The sequence below is a fragment of the Leopardus geoffroyi genome, chromosome A2 (assembly GCF_018350155.1).
Source record: "Leopardus geoffroyi isolate Oge1 chromosome A2, O.geoffroyi_Oge1_pat1.0, whole genome shotgun sequence".
NCBI classification, from domain to species: domain Eukaryota; kingdom Metazoa; phylum Chordata; class Mammalia; order Carnivora; family Felidae; genus Leopardus; species Leopardus geoffroyi.
Window position 1 is genome coordinate 3582009 of NC_059331.1, and position 11906 is coordinate 3593914.

At 59.1% G+C, this 11906-nt stretch overlaps 1 protein-coding gene across 1 annotated transcript; it reads right to left on the bottom strand.

The window, feature by feature from the left end:
- Nucleotides 1-917: 917 nt before the first annotated feature.
- Nucleotides 918-3334, bottom strand: TICAM1 (toll like receptor adaptor molecule 1). The gene is made up of 2 exons (XM_045491619.1): nucleotides 2414-3334; nucleotides 918-2291 (listed from the first exon to the last, which is right to left on the bottom strand). The coding sequence occupies exons 1-2, from the start codon at nucleotides 3200-3202 to the stop codon at nucleotides 1041-1043; spliced, it is 2040 nt and encodes a 679-aa protein (XP_045347575.1). The 5' UTR covers nucleotides 3203-3334; the 3' UTR covers nucleotides 918-1040.
- Between the last annotated feature and the right edge of the window lie 8572 nt (nucleotides 3335-11906).

An 11906-nucleotide genomic window follows, 5' to 3' on the forward strand; every position in this document is an offset into this window, starting at 1 on the left:
GCCTGGAGCCTGTTTCAGATTCCGTGTCTCCCTCTCTCTCTGCCCCTCCCCTGTTCATGCTCTGTCTCAAAAATAAATAAACATTAAAAAAATTAAAATTAAAATAAATAAACAAATAAATACCAATAAAAAATAAAACAAAATACGTTGAGATCTTTCAAGCCTCTGGAATCCGTAAATGTGAGTAACCCACGAATGTTAATTCTACTCCTTCCCAAAGGTCTGTGACTCTGAAAAAGATTAGCCCCCCTCCTCTCCGGGCCTGCCATTAATGAGCTCTTACACTGCCCCTGGAGCGTGAGTGTGTCGCAAAGGATCTGCGGACAACCTTGAAACACTGGCATCATAAGCCCACTTCTCCCATGAGAGCTTGAGGCTTCGCAAGCCCAAGGCTCTCGCCTAAGATCGCATGGTGGGATCTGAGCCCAGAATGCGGTAGTGGGGGGGCATCAAGGCAGGACCCCTCCCAGGCAAAAAAAAAAAAAAAAAAAAAAGGGGGGGGTTACAGCAATCAAGTAATAAATGTCCTGTGTCTTTTCTCGCCACATTCTGTGATACGGGAACCAAAACTTTCAGCAAAGCACACTGCCCAGGAGACTACATTTCCCAACTTCCCTTGCAGCCAAAGGGACCACGTGACTACGCCCTGCCCAATGAAATGAGAGAAACAGCGCAACTTCCGGTCCCAGCGTCTCCCTTCCAATCCCCTTTTTGGGGGAACACTAGACGTCTCCGGGAGTGGAACGGCACTGGAGAAGCGTTCAATAAATATTTATTAAAGTCGAAACACACTTCCCACATCCCCCAGCCCACTCCCCGCCACCGCCAGCACCCGGGCGAGAATCCGCGAATGCCACCACCAACTCCGCGCCGCCCCCCCCCCCTCCTCCTTGCGCGCCAGAAAGTCGCCGGGGCCCATTTTGCACGACTTCCTGAGAGACGAAGGTCTCCCCAGCGATGTCCTGAAGGTTGCAGACGACGTCGCGCTCCTCCTCCCGCCCCGGGCACGGTGCGGGCGTCCCCAAGGCCGGGGTCACCGGTCACTCCGCGCCTTGCGTCTTGTCCTCGGGCGCCTGGGTCCCTCTCTGGTTCCACATGTGGTTGTTGAGGCCCAGCTGCACCATCTGCGCGTGGTGGATGATGAGGGGCTGCAGCCCCGGGCTCTGGGGGGGCGCCGGGGGCTGCGGGAAGGCAGGCGCGGGTGCCGGGGCGCCGGCCAGCCACGGGGGCGCGGGCGGCGGCGGCTGGTGGCCCGGCCAGGAGGGAAAGGGCGGGGGCGCTCCCAGGGGCCCCGGAGTCCCAAAGGGCATGTGGCTTCCGAAGGCCACCCGGAGCGTCTCCATCTGCGCCTGCCAGGCCGAGTGGCTCTGGAAATAGGCCGAGTAGGCGGCGTTCAGCGCCGAGACGCGCTGCCGCTCGCCCTCCAGCTGCTGGCGCTGCTCCTGCAGGGCGCGGACGTCCTGCTCCTTCCTCCAGTGGGCCCTGCGGGCTCGCAGCCTCTGCGGCTTGAAGGTGTTGGCCACCTTCCTGGCGAAGATCTGGGAGCGCTCGTCCAGCCACACCAGGCTGGTGAGCAGGCTGCAGGTGTGCGGGCTGAGCTGCTCCAGCGAGCTCTCCAGGGGCAGGAAGGGGATCACGCAGTCCCGGCACTCGTGCCGCGTGAGGCTGTTCATCAGGGACTGGCCCGCCTGGTGCAGGCCCAGGTGGCAGTCGAAGTTGGGGGTAAGCAGCAGGAGGGTGAAGGCTGAGTGGTCGAGGGCGTCCTGCAGGCAGCGCAGGTGGCCGCGCCCGGGCACCTGGAAATCCTCGCAGAAGGTGGCGCCATCCGGGACGCCCAGGCTCTCCAGCCTCTCTCGGACCCGCAGGGCAATGTCCTCGTCTGCCCCCGCGTGCAGGATCACAAAGCTGTAGAATTTCTGCTCTGGCTCCAACTCGGGGGGCGGGGGGCACGGATTCCAGGCGGCGGAGCAAGCGGAAGGAGGGATGGATGGAGAAGGGCCGGGCGCGGAGGTCCTCGGGGCCGAGGGGGTGGGGGGGCATGGGGGGGTCCTCTGGGAAGCGGTATCTTCTACAGGGAGTGAGAGGGGGGTCTGGTCCTTGTCAGGGCAAGTGGTTTTGGGGGGCAAGGGGAGAGATGCGGGGGCTGCCAGCACGTGGCTGCACTCCACCGGGTAGCGGGTGCCGCTTTCCAGAGCTTTGGGGGCGTCGGGCTGGCCAGTGGGGCTTGCATCTGGGACCACCTCAGGAAGTCTAGGGCCCGGGCTGTCTGGTGGCATCTGGGGGCCGGCAGTCTCTCCGGATGAGGGGTCCTCCAAAGAGGGGCCCTCCGATGAGGGGCCAGCGGTCTCCCCCAGCAGGGGCCCGGCAGTCACCCCGATGGAGGGCCGGCTGTGTCCCCAGGTGAAGGGTTGACAGCCTCCTCGGATGGTGGCCAGCTCACTTCCTCAGGCTCCTGGCAGCCTGTGGGGGCAGGTTCAGGTTCGGGCCCGGGGCCTGCCCGGGGCTCCTCACACAGCTTGCTGGGCGCACGACAGCCGCGGTGCTGGCTGAGAAGAGGCATGGTGGGTGACTGGCTAATTTCCAGGTTGCTGGCGAGGGAGGCGGGGCTGCTGGTGGATCTCAGAGAACACCCTCTGCTCCAGCCCGAAAGGCCCTCGATGGGCTTGGGAAGGCTGCGGGTGCCCGAGGGGGACACCGAGGATGGCGGGAGGCAGCCCCGATCGGAGCGAAGGGGCTGGAAGCTCCCAGGGGCCCGGATGACGCCCCAGCCGCACCGGTCCCGGGCCTCTCCCTGGAGCTCGGCCAGCCGGTGGTCGTCCCTGGAGCTGAACGTCTGGAGGGCTGTCTGGTAGGCCAGGTCCCGCATAGGGGCCGGGCACAGCTTCTCCTCGGCGAGCAGGTGGTACACCCGGGCAATGGCCCAGGACAAGTCTGGGGGCTCCTCCGGGGCCTCAGCGCTGTCCACGCCGGCCCACCGGCGGGCCACGAGCCGGGCCACTGCATCCGCCCTCAGAGCTTCCAAGGAGATCCTGGCCTCCGTCTCCTGGCCCAGCTTCAGAAGCACCATGGCGTGCAGGAGGTCTGCCCCTCGGCAGCCCTGGTGGACCGTCTTCAGCTTGTGCTTAAGGTACAAGAGCTTGTCCTGGCCTGTGGCACCTAGAATGTCGAAGGCGCCAGAGAGCGACGGGCCCGTGCAGGCCATGGGCACAGGTGGGTGCAGCCGCGGGCAGCAACACTGGAGGCTGGAGGCATGTTCCGCAGCACCTGCCTTCCTGCATGCTGGGTGTCCCCCGACGTGCTCACCCCAATCCCACGGGGGGACCCTGGGGCCGACCTGTGGGGCGAGAGAGACACCGTCAGAAAGGGGGTAGCTCTGGGAGGGGGCCCAGACGCCCCCACCTGCCTGCCTTCAGCGCCAGCACTGCCTGCCAGGGTGACCTTGAGAAAGACGCGTCCCCTCCCCCGCCTCCATTTCCTCCTCTGCGACACGAGAGCCGCCAACACTTGCCTGGTGTCCCCCGAGAGGGCGACGCTACGATTTCCCCCACCTGCAAATGGCAAAATGTGTCCAGAGACATGAGGTCCCTTGCCCAAAGTCACACAGCCGGTGGGTCACGGAGCTGGGACTTGAAGCCATGAAACGTGGCTCCAGAGGCTGCGTGCGCAGCCACAAAACTCCACTGCCTGTTGGGAATAATAATAAGCCCACTGCTGGGATCGTTTCAGGGCATTGTGCTGCCATAGCCTTATGGAAAGTTCCGAGCCCCGATGCCTGGAAGTCAGCAGGCATCCCATACGTGTTCGCTAGGGAGGTGGTCAGGCTCCCAGGTGGCCCCCAGGGACCCCCATCCTGGCATTCACAGCCCAGGGCGGGGCTTCCAGCCGTAACCCAGAATCCACCTTTGTGACCGACAGACCTCGGCAAAAGTGACAGGCTGTTATGTTAGTGACATAAAACACCAGCGTGGTCACTCTCTGGCACCCCATCGGGGGTAAGGAAGCGAGGCCGCCCGCCATGAGCCACATGAGGGGGTGGCCTGGGCTCCCAGCAACTCCAGCCCCGGTCGAGCCTTCAGATGAGGCGGCCCCGGCCGACCGCTTGACCGTGACCTCAGGAGAGACTCCAGCCAGAGGCCCCCAACTCACCTTCCTCCAGATTCCTGACACCCAGTCTCTCTCTGTGTGAGATGATAAGTGTTTGTTGTTTTTATTTATTTTTAAATATGTTCTCCTATCCCGTGGGTTGCCTTTTCACTTTTTATTTATGAGAGAGAGGGCAAGCAGGGGAGTGGGGCAGAGGGAGAGAGAGAGGGAGGGAGAATCTCAAGCAGGCTCCACACAGCACAGAGCCCAAGACGGGGCTCGATCCTACGACCCTGGGACCACGACCTGAGCTGAAATCAAGAGTCGGGTACTCGACCCACTGAGCCACCCAGGCGCCCCAGTGTTTGGTGTTTTTAAACCAGGAGGTTCCGGGGTAATTTACGCAGCAGCGGCTGATACGGGCCGTGCTGATGAGACACTAGCCATTGCTGACAGCCAGCTCCGCGCGTGACCGGGCTGTGGCTACTCGTCTTCTTTTTTTCAAAAAGAAAGAAAGAGGAAAAAAAAGCCAAGCTGGCTCCTTCGTCAGACCCTTGCCTGAGCGACACTGTTGTCATCTTCCACTCTCAGGCCCAATGGCACCGTCTCGGGAGCCCTACACATCCACACCCGTCCTTCCCAGTCTGTCTCGCCCACGTCACCTGCTCCCCCACAGTGCGTCACGGGTGGACGTGCCTTGTGCGTTAGACTTTTCGCGTTTGTCACCTGTCTCCTGACCCTGGGGCACCAGAGGAGGGGGCTGAGACTCTCGTGACCTGGAGCAGGGACCTAACAAATACGTGTGGGATAAATGAATGAATGAATGGGGCCAGAGCTCCTATGGTCCCAATGTTGTGGATGAAACCACGGGCACAGAAAAAGGCCTTTCCCAAGTGCGCACGACAGATGCTAGGGACACTGTTCCAAACCTCGGAACTTAGGTCACCGGCTGCTGAAAGCAGGTCATATTCAGATTGAGAAAAAAAAAAAAAAATGCCACTTCAGATCCATTCCAGGAGGCTGAGAACGCTTGATATGCCTTTCAGCCTGGGCTGGGACCTACTGCCTGGTTCACGCTTGTGCCCACGATGACACCCCTAAGGGTACAGACGTCCTTCTCAACTAACAACAGTTCTGAGCCCCGCCCCCGGACCCTCAGTGATGTCTGAGGACATCTGTGGGTGTCGCGACTACACAGAAAGGTATCGAGTAGGTAGGGTCAGGGATGCCGCTCACCCCTCCTTGCCCGCATGGTGCCCAGGATGCCCTCCCCCGCCCCGAACGATCCAGACCCAATGTTGCCAGCTGCTGACATTGAGCGATCCTGGCACAGACCAAGAGCTGCTTCGTGAACCAACCCAACCCCCTTTGCTGATAAATCACGGACCTCACTGCATAAACGATTCAGGATTTTTTTTTTTTTTTAAGTGCATTTTGAGTAGATACAGGCCATTCCGGGGCCCCAGGGCCAAGGTCAAAGACTCCAGAAAGGTTGGAGACGGCACGGGGAGAGCCAGCACTGGGGGCAGAGGTGCAAGGCGGACGGGACTGAGCCGACGCAGGGAGCAGGGCGGAAGAGAAGCGGGTGAGAAGGGGCAGGGGGGTGGAGGGGGCAGCGCTGGGGGGAAGGACATAGAGGCAGGTGGCTGTCTGGCTGTTTCAGAAACAGAAGCGGCCTGACATGCCGAAGTGCTGGCTGGGGGGCGGGGGGCGAGACAGCACAGACCCCCCAAAGGCCGCCGACTTCCTCGCGTGGAGGACAGACAACCCACAAGTGAGGGACGCTCACAGCATATGTATCAGCTGGGGACAAACGCCGTGGAGAAACAGCAGGCGGGAAGGAGGGTCTCGAACCCCATGAGTCAGGGGTGGGTGGTTGAAGTTTTAAACAACGTGAATCAAGAAGGCGTCAACGATGACAGAGATTTCAACAGGACGTAAAAATGGAGAGAGTGAGGGGTGCCCGGGGGGCTCAGTCCGTTGAGCATCCGATTTCGGCTCAGGTCAGGATCTCGCGGTTCGTGGGTTCGAGCCCCCGCGTCGGGCTCTGTGCTGACAGCTCAGAGCCCGGAGCCTGCTTCGGATTGTGTGTCCCGCTCTCTCTCCGCCCCACCCCTGCTTGTGCTCTGTCTCTCTGTCTTTCAAAAATGAATAAACATTAAAAAAAAAAAAATGGAGAGAGGACCCATAGGGACATCTGAGGGAAGAGAGGTCCAGGAGGAGGGAACTACATATGCAAAGGCCCTGGGGCAGGACCAGCCCAGCTTGATGGAGGGGCAGTGAGGAGGGAGAAGGCCCGCACGGCTGAGTGGGTGAGGAGGAGAGAGGGAGGAGGGGGAGGAGACCTGGCGGGTAGTCCAGAGGACTTGAACTTTCACACTGAGGGAGGCGGGACCAAAGAAGTTGGAACCACCTTAGACCTGTCTAAATGTGGTGGCTGTGACTTAGGTGTGCCGCCACGAGGAGGAAGGACTCCGCGGGGCCACACTGGCTACTACTTCAAGGCAAGAAGCTGCAAAGGCAGAGTTTCAGGAAACTGCTAAGTTTTGTCAAGTGGGCAATCAATTCAAATATTTTTAAAACTTTTTAAATGTTTATTTATTTTTGAGAGAGAGAGGGACACAGACAGAGTGCGAGCAAGGGTGGGGGGGCAGAGGGGAGAGGGAGACACAGAATCCGAAGCAGGCTCCGGGCTGTCAGCACAGAGCCCGACGTGGGGCTCGAACCCACGAACCGTGCGATCGTGACCTGAGCTGAAGTCTGGCAATCAACCGGCTAGGCCACCCAGGTGCACCCAATCTAGTGGGTCCCCCGAAGGCCACGGATCTTCCTGTTGTTCATTAAACTTACCAGGCACAGTCCTGCCTCAGGACCTTTGCACCAGCTGCTCTCTCTGCCTGCAATACTGTTGCTGGGTATCCCCCCCCCCACCCCAGCTCACTCCCTACCCTCCTGCAGATTTTTAAAATCAAGACTGGCTTGATGACGGAGGCTCCTGGCCGCCTCAGTCGGTAGTGTTCGACTCTTGATCTAGGGGTCGTGAGTTCAAGCCCGATGTTGGGCATAGAGATTAGTTTAAAAAAAGGAAGAAAAAAAAAAAAAAAAAAAAGGACCGCTCTCATGATACTGTGCATAACTGCCCAGGCCAGAGGGCAGTTTATTTACTGAAACAAATAAAGTATTTTGGCCCCCAGCCATGCCCACTGATATACACACAGCGCGTGGCCGCCTTCCAACGACAGCCACGGAGTTGAGTGGCTGCAGAGCTGAAAACACTCTCTGGTCCTTTACAGAAGACGTTTGACAAGAAACCGGGATGTGGCTTTGCACCCCCGCTCCTCAGAGGGGCAAACTCAACCAACGTGACCGGGCAGAACAGCTAATTGGCCCCAATATCTGTAACCTTTTATTTATGTATTTATTTTAATCTTTGTTTATATTGGGAGAAACAGGGCACAAGCTGGGGAGGGGCAGAGAGAGAGGGAGACACAGAATCGGAAACAGGCTCCGGGCTCTGAGCTGTGGGCACAGAGCCCGACACGGGGCTCGAACTCACGGACCGTGAGATCACGACCTGAGCTGAAGTCAGACGCTCAACCGACTGAGCCACCCGGGCGCCCCTCAATGTTTGTAACCTTAAGACCAAAAGCCTCTCTCTCTCTCTCTCTCTCCCACATAATCATCATGCAGCACGCAGGCTTCAGTGGCCGTGACCGGCTGACCTGTGTCCCCCTGAAAAATCCGTGTGTTGGAGCCCCGACCCCCAGGACCGACTTGATTTCTGCTCAGGTCCTGACCTCACGGGCTCGTGAGTTCAAGCCCCGCCTGGGGCTCTGCGCTGACAGCGTGGCACCTGCTTGGGCTTCTCCTTCTCTCTCTGCCCTTCTCCTGCTTGCTCTTTGTATCTTTCTCAAAAATAAATAAAAACTAAAAAAAAAAAAAAAAAAAAATCGGCTTACACACGTAGGTCAAATCTGTTTGAAATGACCAAGACCGCGGCTAGAAACACGGTCTGATCTGCCCCTTCCACAGCCGTGACCGTGAGTCACAGGTCGACTGTTCTCTGCGCTCGCCAAGGACTCCTGGGAGCAGCTGTGTTTATAACTTACAAGGAAAAAAACCAGATGTGCTGACATGCACCCTCCGATTTATTTCGGGTGGGGGGAGAGAGCCAGGGAGGGGCAGAGAGGGTGCGGGGGGGGGGGGGGGACAGAGGGTCCGAAGCGCCCAGCCCGATGCGGGGCTCGAACCACACCACTGGCAACAATGGAGTCCCCGAGAGTGGAACGGCCCCCACTCGTGCGAGGGCCGAAGTCCGCCTCCTCGGTGTGATGCCCGCCTGGAAGGAGTCACCGCCAGGGCAAGCGGGAGCAGTCGCTAGGACCATGCCCTTGGGGTTCTAACCTGAGTTCTGTCACTTCCAGGCTAGGACCTTGGGCAGGCCGTGCGCCTACGGGTGCCTCGATCTCTGCATCTCTGAAATGGGTGCAGTGAGAAGCCCTCGCTGCTAGTGGTGTGGACCGAAGGGGTCCACGCCTGCGGAACATCTGGAAAAAGCGCCGGGCACGACAGCCGCGGGCGCTGAGGCCCCCCCACCCCACCCCCTCCGGGAAGGCTCAGGCTCTGAGCCGGGCTCAGAATCGCGAGGCAGGACTGCCCCGGGGCCTGCATTCCCGCATTCCTGGCAACTGTCTACAGCCACCCACCCTTCTCTCCCTCCTCACCCACCAGCCTGAGCCTGACCCAGCCTGAGCTTGACTCAGTGGCTGCACCAGCCCTGCCCGCCTCCCGGGATCCGCCCCCCACCATCAATGTTTATGGATTTTTTGAGAGATAGAGACAGAGCGTGAGCGGGGGAGGGGGCAGAGAGAGAGGGAGACACAGAATCCGAAACAGGCCCCAGGCTCCGAGCCGGCAGCCCAGAGCCCGACGCGGGGCTCGAACCCACAGACTGCGAGATCGTGACCTGAGCCGAAGTCAGGTGCTTAACGGACCGAACCACCAGGCGCCCCGTTCCTCTTCCTCTTTTTAAAGCATTTTTAACCACATCTGGCTCCTGGCCATCCCCTCCTCCCCGACTCTCCCGCAGTCTCTGAGGTCTCTTCACACACTGGACAAATCTTTCTCGAGCACCTCGTATTGGCAAAGGGCTGCTGTTGCAGCCCCAGACGGGCAGAGCTCACAGTCTAGTTGGAGGAGACCAATAATAAACCTGACCGTGACCCGCTGCAGAGCATGGAACGGGCCGCGAAGAAAACGCGCCAGGGTGCGGCAGTGAGGAACGGGGGGGGGGGGGGGGGGGGGGGGGGGGGGGGGGGGGAAAGGTTCCAGAAGCCTGAAGAGCACGGGAGACCTCTGGAGGGAAATGACATGTCGGTGGAGACCTGAAGGAGGTAAGAGAGCAACTCAGGTGACCATCTGGGGGAAGACAGTTTCAGGCAAAAGGAGCCGCAAGTGCAAAGGTCCGGGGGCAGGTCAGAGTCCAGCGTGTTGCAGGAATGGGGAGGTGGCCCGTGTGGCTGGCGCGGAGTGTGTGAGGGGGAGGGAAGGAAAGGGGGCGGGGTCCTGCAGGGCCTTGAACGCCACGGGGAAGACTTGGGCTTTTACCCTGAGGGAGATGGGAGCTCTGGGGGGGCTGTGGGCAGAGGGGAGCGGGGCCTGACTCAGGGGCTCACAGGCGCCCTCCAGTGGCCGCTTCCGGAAGAACGGACTGTGGGGAGCAGGGAGAGGAGCCTGGGACCTGGGGGGAGGTGACCACTGGCCCAGCCCAGCAATGATGGGCGCTGGGCCAGGGGGGAGCCTCAAGGAAGGAAATGGTTGGGTTTGTGGATAATTTGGAGAAAGGGAGAGGAGCAGGAGGAGGTAAGGGGGGTACCTGGGCTTTTGTCCTGAATGTTCTAGACAGACAATGAGGAGCTGCTTTGTGGTTAGGAGGGAGAAATCAGAGGTTATCTCAGTCACGACTCCTTGGATCAAGTCCTCCCTGTTCCCACCCTCCCCCTTCCCTTCCCCGACCTCACCCCCTTCCACTCCCCCTTGCTCCCTCAGATCCAGCCACGCTGTTCCTTAAATATGCCAGACTGGATCCTGCCTCAGGGCCTTTGCATTAGCTGTTCCCTCAGCCCAGGACACCCTTCCCCAGATAGCCACATGGCTGGCTCCCTTGCTGCCTTCAGATCTCGGCTCAAACGTCACTTCCTCATCAAGGTCACCCTTGGCCACCCTGCCTAAAACTGAAGCCCATTCCCCACACCCCCTGCTTTGTCTTTCTCCTTACCTGACAGGATAGATTTTACCTACTTTATTGCACAGGCACCACACCCTACCGGAGTGAGCACCCCTAAGACCGGGATGTGCGTTTGTCTTGTTACACAGCTGTACCTAGTGACTGGCACACAGTAGGTACTTAATAAATACTGCCAGAATCAATCAACGAATGGACAGAACAGCACCTGGCACACAGTAAGCGCTCAATAAATGTTTCCTGCTGACTCACTCCTCTCCCCAGCAAGACAAAAAGTCTAATCTGCTTTCCACCAGGGACTGGCGCATAGTAGAGGCACGACTCCCTCCTTTTGGCTAATTAAGAAATGTTACAGGGGCGCCTGGGTGGCATCTTGATTTCGGCTCAGGTCATGATCTCACCGTTCCATGAGTTGGAGCCCCGCATCGGGCTCTGGAGCCTGCTTGGAATTCTCTCTCTCTTTGCCCCCCCCCCCCACTTCAAAATAAATAAAATATTTTTTAAAAATTTATAGGGGCACCTGGGTGGCTCAGTCGGTTAAGCGTCCGACTTCGGCTCAGGTCACGATCTCACAGCTCTTGAGCTCAAGCCCCGTGTCAGGCTCTGTGCTGACAGCTCAGAGCCTGCTTCGGATTCTGTGTCTCCCTCTCTCTCTGCCCCACCCCCGCTTGCGCTCTCTCTCTCTCTCTCTCTCTCTCTCAAAAATGAATAAACATTTTTAAAAATTATAAAAAAAAAAAAAAGAAATACGACAAGGCACGGAAGGCAAAACGTATCTAGATTGCCTCTGAAAAATGTCAACAAGTGTTTCCTGAGCATCTACTATGGACACTGAATTAAGCCCATGACAACCCTGTAAGTTAGGACTATTTTGACTGCCGAGTTACACACAAGAAAGGGAGGCACAGAGAGGTACAGCGGCTTGCCCTGGGTCACACAAGTGGAAAGTAAAGGGGCAGGGATTGAAACCAGGAAGCCTGGCTCCAGGGTTCCTGCCCTTACTCACACAGCACCTACTATGTGCCGGCCCCTTGCCATGCCTGGATCTGAGGAATCCGCAAGCCAGGCCAGCGGAGAAGCTGCTGGAAATGCATTCTCTGCACTCGGCAAGCATCATCTCGCTTTGCTTATTTGTCCTGACGGAGGGCTCCGGGGGGGGCCCTGCTTTGCCCCTACGATGTGCCCAGCATCCTGAACCGGGTCTCCTGGCATGCGGGAGGTTGGTCACAAATGTGTGTTGAAGGATGAACACATGTCCCTATTCAGAGGAGGAGCCGGGCGCAGGCAGGTTTAGGGCCCCCCCCATGACACACAGCCCCCCACACAACCCCCCCCCCAACCTCCAGCTTGCGTGGGTGTCCCCGCGGCGGCCCCTTCCCAACCTCCTACTTCAGCCACAGGGAAAGGGAAGGAAAGGCCCAGTGCGTGAGGCTCTCTGGGGCCACCCAGATCAGAATGTTGCCAGCAGCCATTGGGGGGGGGGGGGGGGGCGAATTGCAGGGACTCGGAGGCGAGGACCAGCCAACCAACCCTGTCCCCCACGGGAAGGGGCGGGGGTGCGGGGGCCGAGCTGAGGGAA

What these genes read in the sequence shown, in the direction of transcription:
- TICAM1 (XM_045491619.1), bottom strand. Translation starts at nt 3,202, where the DNA reads ATGGCCTGCACGGGCCCGTCGCTCTCTGGCGCCTTCGACATTCTAGGT. An exon ending in GGCCACCATCCGAGGAGGCT is followed by an intron (nt 2,292 to 2,413) that starts GTCAACCCTTCA and finishes TCATCCGGAGAG; the next exon opens with ACTGCCGGCCCCCAGATGCC.